Source organism: Habropoda laboriosa, unplaced genomic scaffold (assembly GCF_001263275.1).
Source record: "Habropoda laboriosa isolate 0110345459 unplaced genomic scaffold, ASM126327v1 scaffold486, whole genome shotgun sequence".
NCBI classification, from domain to species: domain Eukaryota; kingdom Metazoa; phylum Arthropoda; class Insecta; order Hymenoptera; family Apidae; genus Habropoda; species Habropoda laboriosa.
Window position 1 is genome coordinate 704,217 of NW_017100724.1, and position 14,830 is coordinate 719,046.

A 14,830-nucleotide genomic window follows, 5' to 3' on the forward strand; every position below is an offset into this window, starting at 1 on the left:
ACTATTTTTTTCATATTTTATATTTTTCACATTTTAATATCTTAAAAAAAATAATAAAAATTGTACTATTTTAGAAATATTGGTGGATTTGAGAGAAGCAGTTTTACAAGTTGCTAGACATTTTACAAATGTCGACCAAAAAATAAATAACATTGCACTTATAGCAGATTATAGTATGGAAAGTCATGCAAAAGATCATGATAATTATGTTAATGTATCACGTACTAGAAAAAGAAGAGCTAAAGCGTTGTTAGGTATTTTTAAACATAGTTAAATTATGATAAAATTTTTAATTCTACATTATTTATTTTTGTAACTAAGTCACCATATTGCAGATTTTGAAAGACATGATGATGATGAATTAGGTTTCCGAAAGAATGATATAATCACGATTATAAGTCAGAGAGACGAACATTGCTGGGTAGGTGAACTCAATGGATTGAGAGGATGGTTCCCAGCAAAGTTTGTAGAATTATTAGATGAAAGAAGCAAACAATATACATGCGCTGGAGATGATGCTGTTAGTGAAGCTGTTACTGATTTAGTCAGAGGAACTTTATGTCCTGCTATAAAAGCAGTATTAGAAAATGGAATGCGTAGACCATCGTTTTTAGGTGGTCCATGCCATCCATGGCTCTTTATTGAGGAAGCCTCAAACAGAGAAGTGGAAAAAGATTTTAATTCTGTTTACAGCAGATTAGTACTTTGTAAAACATACAGGTTAGATGAAGATGGTAAAGTTCTTACACCAGAAGAGGTAATGCTGTTTGCATTTTTATAATAAATTATTTTATTAAAATATATATACGACATAATTTTTATCTCGGTCTCATTTTATTTCAGTTATTATATCGATGCGTTCAATCGGTAAATTTAACGCATGATAATGCACATGCACAAATGGACGTAAAATTACGATCCCTCATTTGTTTAGGATTAAATGAACAAGTGTTACATTTATGGCTTGAAGTTTTATGTTCTTGTGTAGAAGTTGTACAAAAATGGTACTACATATTGTATAAAATAATTATTACACTAATTTATACATAATTTACATATCAATTTACACGTTACTAATTTTATAGGTATCAACCATGGAGCTTTATAAACAGTCCTGGCTGGGTACAAATTAAATGTGAATTAAGAATATTAAGTCAATTTGCATTTAATTTAAATCCGGATTGGGAATTGCCACCCAAAAAGGAACAGTCGCAACCTTTAAAAGATGGTGTTCGCGATATGTTAGTAAAACATCATTTATTTAGTTGGGATCTTTAGCGCATGATACCAAAAAAAGTAATAATTTTTATATCAAACTTATTACGTATGTTATATGCAACGGTAACGGAAGGTAATTGCGTAGTACAAATCAATTGCTTTTATATGTTCTAAAATATCTACTGTGTGCGTGTGTGAGTGTATGTATGTCATAAGTATACAATAATGTAATGTCCACTTCTATATTTTTATCTATTAATGTAAATTATTTAAATTTTATTGTTCATCACAAACAAATTTCAATAATCAAGTTATCATGTTATCGTGATTATTAATGGCAAGTAAAAATGAAGTGTATATACATATGTTACGTACTACTGTTAATTCTATCTGGAAACAATTCGTTAAATGGATAAATCTATCACATATTATATTATAATCGATGCAATAAGTATTGTATTTTGTACTTTGCATGCACATATTATTTATTTAAGTTTACGTTTCGATGTATAAAAATATTTTTGAACTATAAAATTTTTAATTTTCACTAAATTTGTATATAACATACATAATTTTATATTTTACAAGATATGTCATATTGGAAGTTCTTTATCCTTCAAAAGATTTTTCGGTGGAAATTTTCTATCTCTGCGACAACAAGGATCAGCCAAATTATCATCAATAATTTTTATATTAAGTCGATCATCTTTTTCTTTGACCAAAAGTGATGGTCTATACAAAAATTTATCCCATTTGAAAAGATCTCGTTTATACAAATTTCTATACTTTTCAATAGTTGAAGGATCAATATATAAATCGTGCATGTCTAAAGGATTTTCAAATACTTCTTTTTCAAAATCTATTTTGCAGTCACAGTTACGTTTTTTTATATAAATAAAGTGTAAATCCATAACATTAGTTCCAGTAAAGCCAGTTTTGAATAAATCCGCACCTTTTTTAAATCGAGAGTACAAATTGTATGTATCATTTTCTTTTAAAGAATTTTCGGGTAACATACGTTCCACTTCCATTGTTCGATATATAAATGGAAGTATATTTTCCATATCACCTTCTGCTGCTTCATCTTTACCCAAAGCAAGTTCTTCCTCTATTTCATTTTGAACTTTATCTTGCTTATCTACTTTTTTAGTTGTTAAATAACCACTTAGTTCTTGCATTTTGCATATTTCTTCATGTTGCTGTTGCTTTATGTCATACTGTTCCTGTTCTTCTTTCTTTTTTCTAATGGCCTCCTTTTTCTCCTCTTCTCGAACTATCACTTTTGATGCTATAGATTTCACTAATGCATGTAAATCATGAATCATTGGACCAATAGCAGGATAACCAAATGCTCCTGTTGCATCAGTTGGACCATCTTGACCATCTGTTCCTGCACTTAACATTATTACGTCATATTCCGAAAACCGAGGATAACTTTTGATTTTTGCCAACCAATCTAAGGAAAAATGTAGTGCTAATTCTTGATTTCTACCACCTTTTCCTTTTCCTTTAACTACAACTGTTGGCTCTCCTCCTCCAATCAATACCAATCCCTCTTCACTAACATTATCAATCAAATTAAAAATTTCATCCACCTTAGGAGCAGATAATGAAAGTATAGGGATATCCTTTACTTTTTCAAAAAATTCCTCCTTTTCTAATGTTTTATCTAATGCTAGGCATACTAAACTTGTTATATGAACATATGCTAAACTGACATCATGTACATCACCTACAACATCTGGTCTTAATATTATTGGAGTAAGCTTGTTGCGATATGCTTCTGAAGAAGCTGCTTCAATTGCTACAACATTATTTCCCAAAATAACATTAGATACATGTTTAAATTCTTTTCTTCGAGTCAGCATTGGTTTATCCTTAAAAGTTTCCTTGGCTATCAAAACTTTTTTCACATCACCTTCTACATGATTATACAATTCATATTTTTTTAATATGTCTATTACATCTTTTGGTCTTTTATTACTGTACACTAATGGACCACTTGCAATTAAATTTAGGGGATCACCTACAATATCAGACAATATCAAACTGACAACAGAAGCTGGGTAAGCCATTCGAGCCAAACCACCACCTTTTACCATAGATAATTTGCTTCTGACTGTATTAAGTTCTTTAATATCAGCTCCTGCATTTTGAAGCATTTTACAGAGATGCAGTTTATCATCACGATCAATTACTGGTCTTGGCATATAAAGTAATGCAGAACCACCACCTGATATCAATACAATTAAAGAATCATTTTCTGTCAGATCTTCTACTAAATCTATGATTTTATGTGTTGTTTCTAGACTTCTATCATCTGGTTGATTATTCTCACCACCTTCATAATATGTTACTGCACTAGTTCCTAATTTAGGAAAATATGATTTGTCTTCAGACTCCCACATTGCTTCTGCTGATGCAGAAGGAATGCTAACTATACCCTTCTTTAAATAATCCCCAAGCATATGCTCAAGAACAAGTGCCATACCCATAACAGCTTTGCCAAAACCAATTAAATAAACATTTTCTTTAAGTTCAAAACTTTCATCTCCAACATATAACACTTTATTTTTAAACTTAACTTTATTCACTACCAGAGTTTTTGGTGAAACTGCATGAACACCAGCAAAATACATCTTTTTTAATATAGATTTAGATTTTTCCAGAGATTTTATATCCGTAGACATTTTTTTATTTGTAAATTTTACGAAGTTTAATAGGTTAGATTTAAAAAAAACTGGGTTACTGAAACAGCGTCAAACAAAACAATAAATACATTACAGTACTTGCATTATTAGAAACAATTATTAAAACACTTGCCTGTATCGTGAGAATTTATGTAATATTCTCTTATAGCACATCTCTATGTCACTACCAATATAACCATTTTTACGAAGCAAGACTTATCCGATAAGTTCAATAAAAATTATCCTTTTTATTTACAAACTCTTCCAGATACAATTTGCGCATGTTAGATGTAACATAGTAACTTCGAACTGGATGTTATTATTAATCAAGTTCTACATAAGATGCATTTGTGATACAAAACTGAAATATGTGTATATGTAATTAGCAAATATACACATAATACAAATATATAATTGTGTAGCATTCTTAATACTTAGAAATTTATAAATTAAAAATATATGCTGTAGGTTTTATCTGTAATTGCGTATCATGCATATATATACATGTACATATATATAGATTTTACAAAAAAAATTACGTTTATCACAAATTATAAAATGTATAAAGTTAAAGTGCAGTACATTTTCATAAATCTATTACCAATACTTAAGAATATTGCAAGGTTTAATACTTTATTAAATAATTATTAATTATGAATACGCGAAAGCTTCAAATACTGTCTCGTTTATGATTAACATTGAATCCCAAGAGACATTCCTCCGTTTTCATTTTGTGGCTCTTAAAAGAGCCGTTTTGTTTTGCGCCATAGCAAAAAAATTTAACCACCAAATCCGTAGAGTGTTCTTCCTTGACGCTTTAGAGCGTAAACCACATCCATAGCAGTTACGGTTTTCCTCTTCGCGTGTTCGGTGTATGTAACAGCATCACGGATGACGTTTTCCAGAAATACCTTAAGTACTCCTCGAGTTTCTTCGTAAATTAAACCAGAAATTCTCTTCACACCACCACGTCTTGCCAATCGTCTAATTGCAGGTTTGGTGATACCTTGAATATTATCACGAAGAACCTTCCTATGCCTCTTCGCTCCTCCCTTTCCCAAACCCTTTCCTCCCTTTCCACGACCAGTCATGATAAGAACGCTTCTTCGTAAACAGAACTTGGATAACCCAAAATGAGTACTCCGTGGAGTGATGCGCGATGTTATGTATCGGAGCAGTCTCAATAGGGGTTCCCCCACCTCTTTGCTGCTGACCAATTACAGTCGTCCTTTACCGTAACCGTCGCTCAAGTGGCTCAAGAGTATCCCCTCCATGGTTAGCAATGAAAGGCACCTATTGTTAAACCGTAACGGACATCTGCTGACCATCTGTTCATGGACCAATCAGGGATAGCATAACCCTTTGCTAACGCATTTATAAAAGGAGGACGTTGGCGGTGGGATTTAAACTACGAGAAACTTTTGAAGAGAACGTTTCTGTTACAATAGTTGTCGCCATGGCACGAACCAAGCAAACTGCTCGTAAGTCTACTGGTGGTAAAGCTCCCCGTAAACAATTGGCTACAAAGGCTGCACGTAAGAGTGCTCCTGCAACTGGAGGCGTGAAGAAACCTCATCGTTATAGGCCTGGTACTGTAGCGCTTCGAGAAATTCGTCGTTATCAGAAGAGTACCGAACTGTTAATCCGAAAATTACCATTCCAACGACTTGTTCGAGAAATCGCACAAGATTTCAAAACGGATCTTCGTTTCCAAAGTTCAGCGGTAATGGCTCTTCAAGAAGCTAGCGAAGCTTACCTGGTTGGTCTGTTCGAAGACACGAATTTGTGTGCTATTCATGCTAAACGTGTTACCATCATGCCGAAAGATATCCAACTGGCTCGTCGTATTCGTGGAGAGCGTGCTTAACTGATTATCTCAGTAGTCAAACGGCCCTTTTTAGGGCCAACACAAAATAAAATGAAGGAATATTCTGATTCACTAAATTTAACAAGAGAATAGTTTCGAAGATTATATTTCAAGATTAGTCATTTTTACATTGATTATTTATATATAAATAACGAAGCTTATGCTCCAATTTTAATTGTCGAAGTTTCTGAAAACTTATAGTAAGTGAGTTACTGTCTTCTACGAATATTTGTAGCTAATATAAAAGTTTCGAAACTCTTGTCAGAATTGAAGAAAGAGTTCTTATTAATATTTATTGAAGTATCAACGTTAGCGGTATTTTCTATACTTTACATTCTTTGCAAAGTTCGTACTAATTAGCAAAAAAATTCAAATTTTAGTTTCAATCCAATACAATTTATAGTGCAATTATGGTTCAAGTTACATAGAATTTCAAAATCCATTTTCTCACGCGATAGGGTCTGACTGTTCTTTGTTAGCATTTGGGGCCTGTTGCATGCCAGATGGCTTCCAGCTGCCAGTTCCCCTCTGTAAGGGACATAAAAGTCCCCATTGTTATACAGACCGCGCAGTATACATTGACCAGACGATCTTTAAGAAAAAGATCAGAATTCAAAAGTAAGATGTGTAAAGCGTCAGTGAAATAAAATTGTTATTTAAAATAAATATAAAACTTATAATTTAATCCTGGAATTGTTCATTGAGATAGTTTTGTAACCTCAAAAAAATTTTGGAATATAGAAAGACTATACCTGACTTCTAAAAATTTTTTAATACGATAGATCAGAAAAACTATAAGTGATATTTCAACTGACTCCTGAACAACCAATCATAAGGTCTCAAAAGAAAATGAAATACTACGAAGCCTTTGTATGAACAATATGGTGAACGTAGTACAATTTGTGCCATTATATAAATGTTCGATATTGTGCATACCTTTATGCATTGCCTTTTAGTTTTGAGATATTCTATAGATTAAATTTAGAAAACCTGCATAACTTTCAGTCGTTACTAAAATACCAACAAATGCTTAAATCTACATATGTTGTAGACAAGATCTAAAGATTATAAATCAATATTTTACAATTCTTCAATAAGTAGTTTAGAAAATAAAAACATAAAAGAAATTCCTTCGTTTTTTAGTTATTTTGTGGCCCTGAAAAGGGCCAGTGATTTAGCAATTTAAGTCTTCTTGTCTGTCTTCTTTGGCAAGAGTGCCGCTTGAATATTCGGTAGAACGCCTCCTTGACTAATAGTGACTCCAACTAATAGCTTATTCAATTCTTCGTCATTGCGAACAGCAAGTTGCACATGTCGTGGAATGATCCTCGATCTTTTATTATCTCGTGCTGCATTACCAGTTAATTCCATAACTTCAGCGGCTAGGTATTCCATAACTGCTGCCAGATAAACAGGAGCGCCGGCACCAACACGTTCCGCAAAATTGCCTTTTCTCAGAAGTCTATGAATACGACTGACAGGAAAATGGAGACCTGCTCTAGCCGAACGGGATTTTCCCTTGACCCTTGATTTTCCACTTTTACCACGACTGGACATCTTAAAGATGTTGTAAAAGAGTAAAAGACTGCACCACAGGAAATGTTCGAAGCGAAGGATGTGGAGAGAATGAGCTCCAAACGGGTCGAGCCTGCTTATATACAGTATGGTAGAGCTACAACTGACCAATAGCTGACGAGAAACGTTCTCATTGGTTCGGAAGAACAATTATTTGATGTTCCAACATTTTACATTATTTATTTACATAAATAAGTTTACAGGTTTTTTGGAAATTTTTCTGCACGAACATGCATGGTTTTCACCTAAATATCTTCAAAATACTTAACGTCTCTTAAATTTTTTCGGAACATAAGGAGAGCTTACCCCAGGTGGCTCTCCACAATTTTCAGGTTGAAGCAATAAAAAAATAAAATTTTATTTGTATATTATCTTTATCCTAGTTATTTAATTTTATTCGATGTGATAATGCAAGACAGCATTTCTCATGTCAATTGAATAAAAATTTCAGCATTTGTTTAGTAAAATGTATTTCATATGAAATATTTATTCTTTTGTTATAAATAAAATTACATTTATTAGAATGCTTGTAGAAGTATTCTTATCTCAAATTATGTATTCCAAATTAGAAATATGAGATGCATAGCTTAATTGTTTAGCAAATCATTTTGCGTGATCGCAAGTAGCTTTGCATATCACACTTGATGTACTTGAAGTCGAAGGACCATCTAAATTTTTAAGTTTTGGGAAACTATTTTATTTTTGTACTTTACACTTACATATGTACAGTAGAGGATCGTTTCCTCTATTAATTCACGTTGATTCTTATAAATGCAAAATACTCGTTGCAAATTGCGTGAAAAACCGTTTTCTTCTCGATGTAAATTTATTTCACAACCAATACCCCACGTAACGAAGCCCGGAAAAACTAGCTGAAAAAATCTGTGTCGATTTCTGCGCAAAGTATTCCTTTTTTCACAAAGATCAATCACCCCGTGAATTTGTTTTTAAGTATTTGCCTTAATTTGACAATTATTGATCTAGCCATTCATCTGACCCGCAGAACTTCTGCTTCCATAACACAATTTCTAGACCCTGACTATTAATTCAAACGATCGACTGTAGTAAAAATCATTTTAATTAAAATATCTTCAAAAATAATTACTAGCATCCGTGTTGTAAAACCAACCGCCTTAACGACCTTTGGTTAAGCCAAATTTAAAAAGGCTTAAGGTTAAAAAAAACTTGTAAGAGCTTCAAAACAATAGTTTGAAAAATATACAAAAAGAATAGTCACAAAAAATAGTATAAAAAATGCCAAATATTATGTAAAATACTTGTAAAGACAAAGGGTGATTACTTCACCAATGATACAGTTAGTTAGATATATATAACATCTTTTTTTTCTTTTTATACCTTACGTTTTATAACATTCAAATTATTATAACTTACTTTGATATTTGTTGTGCCCACACATATAAAATAATAAAAATAAAGCATTAACCTAATAATAAGAGTAAAAATTTAAAAACATTTTTCTCATTAGCACGTGTACTCAACAAGCGTATATTGGAAATGTTTGAGGTTAGATGTAGCACTGTGTAATTCTGACATGTGGTTGAGTTTGTGTTGTTCGGATTCGAGATGTTTTTTTATGGTTCATTGAAGCAATTTAAAAGTATTTGTATCTGGAGTGTATTAACATTTAGATATAGAGATAATTGTTTTGATTTTAACGTTATCTGTAACTTACAATTAGTCTTAACATTTATGACAAAAAGCAAAAACTTCATTGCAAAGAACTATTTTCTCTTAGTACTTTTTTAATTCAAATTATTTATAATGTAACATCATATATTAAAAACGCTGTATAATTTAGGATATATTTTAAATATTATGTTATTGTATTTAGAAAATAACTGCTCATTAGTTATGGTTATATTGCCATAAATATCTCGTGGAATCAACTTTCATTGCAGAAAACAATTCTTAGATTACAAATACAGGGAAACATACATTAAAAATTCATAATAACAGTAATATTTTTTCTTCGTTGCACTGTATAAATATACACACTTATTTAATTACATAATATGCTATCAACAAATGAAATATTTTAATAACAGGAATGAAAGATAATATTATTTTTAAACACTCTTTACAAATTAAAAATATTTTTTTAATATTTTTGATATATTGTTAAAGTAATTTGTTTATTAGTGCATAAATTCCTTTATCTCGTAAATATACGTTGTTAGTACAATTCTTATCGTAAGTAATAAATATAAAAGCGATACAAGTTTTTAATAGATCTTATATTTTACATTTATTTAATACATTGAATTTAAAACAAAATATATGTATGTATATGTTTTTTATACAATTTTTACACCGACATATATAATATTAATTATTTTATCATTTTAAATAGAATGAAAGATAATATTATTTTTAAACACTCTTTACAAATTAAAAATATTTTTTTAATATTTTTGATATATTGTTAAAGTAATTTGTTTATTAGTGCATAAATTCCTTTATCTCGTAAATATACGTTGTTAGTACAATTCTTATCGTAAGTAATAAATATAAAAGCGATACAAGTTTTTAATAGATCTTATATTTTACATTTATTTAATACATTGAATTTAAAACAAAATATATGTATGTATATGTTTTTTATACAATTTTTACACCGACATATATAATATTATATATTTTATCTTTTTACATACATTTGTCAAATTGTATATTATATAAACGCGCAATGTAATTTATAAACTTTCGGTTTATAAAGAAAACCTTGAACATTTCTTAGATGTGTTATACACACAAAATCAATTGCATTGTGAGAATGCAACGGTAGCAATGATAGCTCTGCCCGTACCAATCACAATCGAGGAAACCGGCAAAAGGGTTACGCTGAGTTCTGATTGGTTCGGCGTAGGCTACCGTTGAGTACATAAATACAACATCCTACCGCCGTATCATCATCATTCAACACTTATCCAGTACACGATACGCTTGTATTCAACTGCGAAGTTTGAAGATATTTAACTTTCACCATGCCGCCAAAAGTTAGTGGTAAAGCCGTAAAGAAAGCTGGTAAAGCTCAAAAAAATATTAGTAAAACTGATAAGAAGAAGAAGAGGAAGAGGAAGGAAAGCTACGCTATTTACATCTATAAAGTGCTCAAGCAAGTCCATCCTGACACTGGAATTTCAAGTAAAGCTATGAGTATCATGAACAGCTTTGTCAACGACGTTTTTGAGCGCATTGCAGCAGAAGCTTCAAGATTGGCGCACTACAACAAGCGTTCAACCATCACTTCTCGTGAAATCCAAACTGCAGTAAGACTTTTGCTACCTGGTGAATTGGCAAAACACGCAGTTAGTGAAGGTACCAAAGCGGTCACCAAATATACCAGTTCGAAATAAGCTGATACAATCTACTGCTCCAAAAAATCGGTCCTTTTCAGGACCAACAAATATTAATCACGTGGGGAACACATATTCAGATTTACCTATGCAATATAGTACATACCTATTATAATTCAACAATTTCCAACCATTTTACTCCTACTTATTTTCGCAGAAATAAATTTAATATTAAATGTATTTTTTCATATATAAAAATTTCGGGTTAAAAAATTAGGTACTGTCTACATTAAGCCTATTACAATATAAAAAAATGTTTTATTTAGCTTTACTTTTTAAATATTCAAATACTGTACTGGAAAAGTTTAAATGAATAGAAAGATAGTTAATTTTATATGTACATACATTTATAACATTTTAATATAAAAATTTAAACTTTTATTAATTGGATGATATTTCTTATCCTCAACTTTCTATAAAAGAAAAGTAAAACAAATGGTTACTGAACATAATAAAATTAAGTTATTTTTATGTAGTTAATCGAAGAAAATGGCAAAATCGTGAAACGTCGAATTACGGCGTTGATTTATATGCTGATGTAGTAACATGCACACCATTTTACGCGTTTTAATAATAAATTTAATAAATAAAATTAGTTATATTTCTTGTGGCCTTGAAAAGTGTTACGAGCCCTTATTTTCTCACGTTTCTAGCAGTTCGTTTGTCTAGACACTCGAAATACATATACCCTACGACATCGTTATACTTCTGTCAACTGTATTTTATTACTATTAGAATATAAGAATATTAAGTTGATAAGTATAACATAATCGTATTCATATATGAAACAATCATATTTAGTTAAAACTAATCAATTATTTTATCTAAAGATTAAAAGTAATTCAATTTTCACTCATGTTTCATTTTCTTTTACAGTTGAATATTTTGCGCACTTTTCTTGACAGGTGTGAAGTTAAATGTGATACGCATTTTATTTTCAACTAAATTATAATTAAATTTTAGGTTTTTAAAACGCGTGTATACCAATAACTTTCTATGATACTATGCTACTTGTGTAAGATGGAAACGTTGTGATTACCGCTATAAAGGTAGGAGCGGGATTATTTAGAGTTATTCACTTGTACCTTTATATATAAGAATTTTAGATAGCCTGATATTTGGTTCGGCAATTAATTTGTGGAAATCTTATTATTAATCAGTGACAAGATAATATATTTGTGGTAAACTGTAAACATGTCTGACGAGAAGAAGGTAACGCTTTATAACCTCAAAATTAATATAATGATAAGTGACGATTCAGTAGCATCCTTTGTTACAGGAAACTAAAGCAGAATCGGAACATATAAATTTAAAAGTATTGGGACAAGATAGTGCAGTGGTTCAGTTTAAAATTAAAAAGCACACACCACTCAGGAAATTAATGAATGCCTACTGTGATCGTGTGGTAATTTTATGTGATTAATTTATTATTATGAATTATTACTAGATAATTTAAAGTTACATCATCTTTTAATAATAGAATACTTTATACTTCATATATAATTTTTTATCTTACATATGAAATAAAAATTTAGAATTAATATCTTTATAGTAGTAAACTTATATTTTGGTAGGGCTTGGCGATAGCAGCAGTGAGATTTAGATTTGATGGACAACCCATAAATGAATTAGATACACCAACAACTCTTGAAATGGAAGAAGGAGATACAATAGAGGTTTATCAGCAACAGACAGGAGGAGGATTGTGTTGAGATTTAAGATTGTCCTTCAATAGTTTAAAAATGGACTTGATAAAAAATTTCTGTTCCAGTGCTTACTTCAAAAAGGAGGCATGAATTATTTTCTATTTTTTCTGATACAACAAAATATTTAATTTCATAATGTAATGTGGGAAAGTTGTTTACACTTTTTATATACATCAACCAAGATCTAAATACAGTTCAATTAGCATGTTCGTTTTATCTAAAAAATAATTCCTTTTACATACTTTTAATCTTTTTTAATATGGTAAAATAATAACTTAAGGATTTATAGTTTTTCGCACTGTATTATTATTCAAAGAGTTTCATTATTTCATCTGTTTACAACAATAGAACATTTTGTTATTCTTTTAATGTGACATTTCAGTTTGATAATTTGCATAAAGATATTGTGAAACAAGCTTACTGCTATGTTATTGTTAGTGATATACATTGTAAATGAAGACACATTAGTTGTCTCTTCAGCATTTTGCACTATGTAGAAAACATGTCTACATTGTATAACCACATATTACTTACAAGATATAAGATTCTTTGTAAATGATTTTCACAAAAAAAGAAATTATAATGTAAAATTTCAGATTCTCTTAATAAATTTTATCGTTTTAGGTACGTTCATTTCTTATGACAATGTACAGATAAGAAAATGACAAAGAGCATATTAAAAAATTATGTTAATATTTAATAATGTAACTACTTTTAACAGATTCATAAAGGTTCATTTATGTTTTATAATTCAACTTTAGTATTAACATTACTCTTACTTTCCATGAAAATAATATTACTTTGTATATGAACAAAAAATAAATTGTGTCTTATCTTTTCTACAAGAAATCGTTCATTTTTAATCATGTAATTTTTCTTTCATGGTAAATATTTGTAAGATAAAATTTTTACTTAATAGTGTAGCATTGTCACAGACGAGTTACAGAATAAACCCATCATATGGGACTTTATGTCGAACGTTCTGAAATACCGATCGTGTAAAAAAACCAAAGGTTTTGTTATGCCCTCTACGATAATAGAGCGGCGAGTTTAAATAGGAATTATATACAATCCAACCATCAAAAGTGGTAAAGTCGACAGACTTAAAAAATTCTGTTTCGTTTTAAATCCTCATATAAAGATATTTACATGTTTTGGATTGTGTAGGTAGAATTTTGACGATCTCTTTACAGCAATAGAACACGTGTATTGGATAAATCATCAGCTAATGAAAAATTATGTTCTTATATTTTTTATTACAGTATAATGAGAATATTATCAATTCATGAGATTTTGTTGATGACACTGAATCTAAATATGATTTTATTAAAACTGCTTCTAGTTAGATATATTGTCATAATACCATTGTAAAATTTATTGTTCATATGATATAATCCGCAATTTATTGGTGATTTCATGAAGATCGAATGAAAACTATAAACATCTGTTATTGAGTGGATGGTAAACCATAAACCGTACTCCTCTAGTTTGCAGACGGTCCGCGAGCTTGAAAATTAAAGTATAAAAAATATAGCAAAAAATAGCACGAGATTTTTACAGAATCCAAGAAACTGAACTCGAACTACAAGATGACGGTAAAACTATGATCAATCAGCATCAACCTATATAGTTTTACTCTAAAAACTAAAATACATACTGTCAAAAATTGGCTATCTTTGAGTATATCTACTCTGAAGTGTCATCAAAATTTTTTAATCTACCTGTGTAGATTAACTGAAGTAAGTACTATGTACCATCCTCTACAAAATCCATGACATGTAAAGTACAAGTAAAGCATTTTCAAGTACTGTAACTATAGAGTAATTAGTGTTTCTTGTTAAATAACAATTTAGATGGCTGTTTATAATTATTGTAAGTCTTAAATAAAATTATTGTATGCTTTAACTTAATAAAACAACTTAATATATTAATTCTGCTTTGAATTAACCATTGCATTCAGTAGATTAGTCAGAAATTGTTTATAACTTTTATTAAAAATTAGAAAAATTTATATTCTTTTTGTATGAATTGCGGATGGACCTTCCAGGACGTTATTTCATTTTCGAAATTTTTGTCCAATTTTCGACATTTTCGCTCAAATTTCGGAATATTTTTACGCATTCCTAGCTGTTTTCGGACTTAGTTTATTTAATTTTACAATGGAATATTGTTTAAACAATTAGTTTTCTGTAAGAGCATGTGGACGTGGTTTGTAAGGGAGAAATAAATATACTGTAAAATATTGTAAAACAGTGATGGTATATTGTCACCATTTGTAAAAACAAAAATACATTAACTGGTCTATCCTGTACCTCGTATATGATTCTAAGCTATTCATACTGCATAATTTTTATTATTTTGTTTTCTTTTTTTTATTTCAATGTGTAGTAGAAAACC

At 30.1% G+C, this 14,830-nt stretch overlaps 7 protein-coding genes across 7 annotated transcripts in view; 4 read left to right on the plus strand and 3 right to left on the minus strand.

Moving 5' to 3' along the window:
- Positions 1-1,461, plus strand: part of LOC108577097 (small G protein signaling modulator 3 homolog) — a 3,921-nt gene extending 2,460 nt beyond the window's left edge. The window contains exons 11-14 of the mRNA XM_017940195.1: positions 75-254; positions 336-757; positions 844-1,004; positions 1,086-1,461. Coding sequence (XP_017795684.1) covers positions 75-254; positions 336-757; positions 844-1,004; positions 1,086-1,278 — 956 coding nt within the window. The 3' untranslated portion in view covers positions 1,279-1,461. The remainder of the gene's footprint in view (positions 1-74; positions 255-335; positions 758-843; positions 1,005-1,085) is intronic.
- Positions 1,462-1,811: 350 nt separating this feature from the next.
- LOC108577098 (glycerate kinase) lies at positions 1,812-4,082 on the minus strand. Its single transcript, XM_017940196.1, has 2 exons — positions 4,042-4,082; positions 1,812-3,966 (listed from the first exon to the last, which is right to left on the minus strand). Exons 1-2 carry the CDS (start codon positions 4,080-4,082, stop codon positions 1,812-1,814), a joined length of 2,196 nt encoding a protein of 731 aa, XP_017795685.1.
- Positions 4,083-4,631: 549 nt separating this feature from the next.
- LOC108577100 (histone H4) lies at positions 4,632-5,021 on the minus strand. Its single transcript, XM_017940198.1, has one exon. It carries the CDS (start codon positions 4,997-4,999, stop codon positions 4,688-4,690), a length of 312 nt encoding a protein of 103 aa, XP_017795687.1. The 5' UTR covers positions 5,000-5,021; the 3' UTR covers positions 4,632-4,687.
- A 331-nt stretch (positions 5,022-5,352) lies between these two features.
- Positions 5,353-5,775, plus strand: LOC108577101 (histone H3). Its single transcript, XM_017940199.1, has one exon. The coding sequence runs from the start codon at positions 5,365-5,367 to the stop codon at positions 5,773-5,775; it is 411 nt and encodes a 136-aa protein (XP_017795688.1). The 5' UTR covers positions 5,353-5,364.
- A 1,182-nt stretch (positions 5,776-6,957) lies between these two features.
- LOC108577099 (histone H2A-like) lies at positions 6,958-7,332 on the minus strand. The gene has a single exon (XM_017940197.1). It carries the CDS (start codon positions 7,330-7,332, stop codon positions 6,958-6,960), a length of 375 nt encoding a protein of 124 aa, XP_017795686.1.
- Positions 7,333-10,355: 3,023 nt separating this feature from the next.
- LOC108577065 (histone H2B) lies at positions 10,356-10,791 on the plus strand. The gene has a single exon (XM_017940159.1). It carries the CDS (start codon positions 10,356-10,358, stop codon positions 10,725-10,727), a length of 372 nt encoding a protein of 123 aa, XP_017795648.1. The 3' UTR covers positions 10,728-10,791.
- A 963-nt stretch (positions 10,792-11,754) lies between these two features.
- Positions 11,755-12,545, plus strand: LOC108577074 (small ubiquitin-related modifier 3). The gene is made up of 3 exons (XM_017940171.1): positions 11,755-11,939; positions 12,007-12,132; positions 12,302-12,545. Exons 1-3 carry the CDS (start codon positions 11,922-11,924, stop codon positions 12,437-12,439), a joined length of 282 nt encoding a protein of 93 aa, XP_017795660.1. The 5' UTR covers positions 11,755-11,921; the 3' UTR covers positions 12,440-12,545.
- The last annotated feature ends 2,285 nt before the right edge of the window (positions 12,546-14,830 follow it).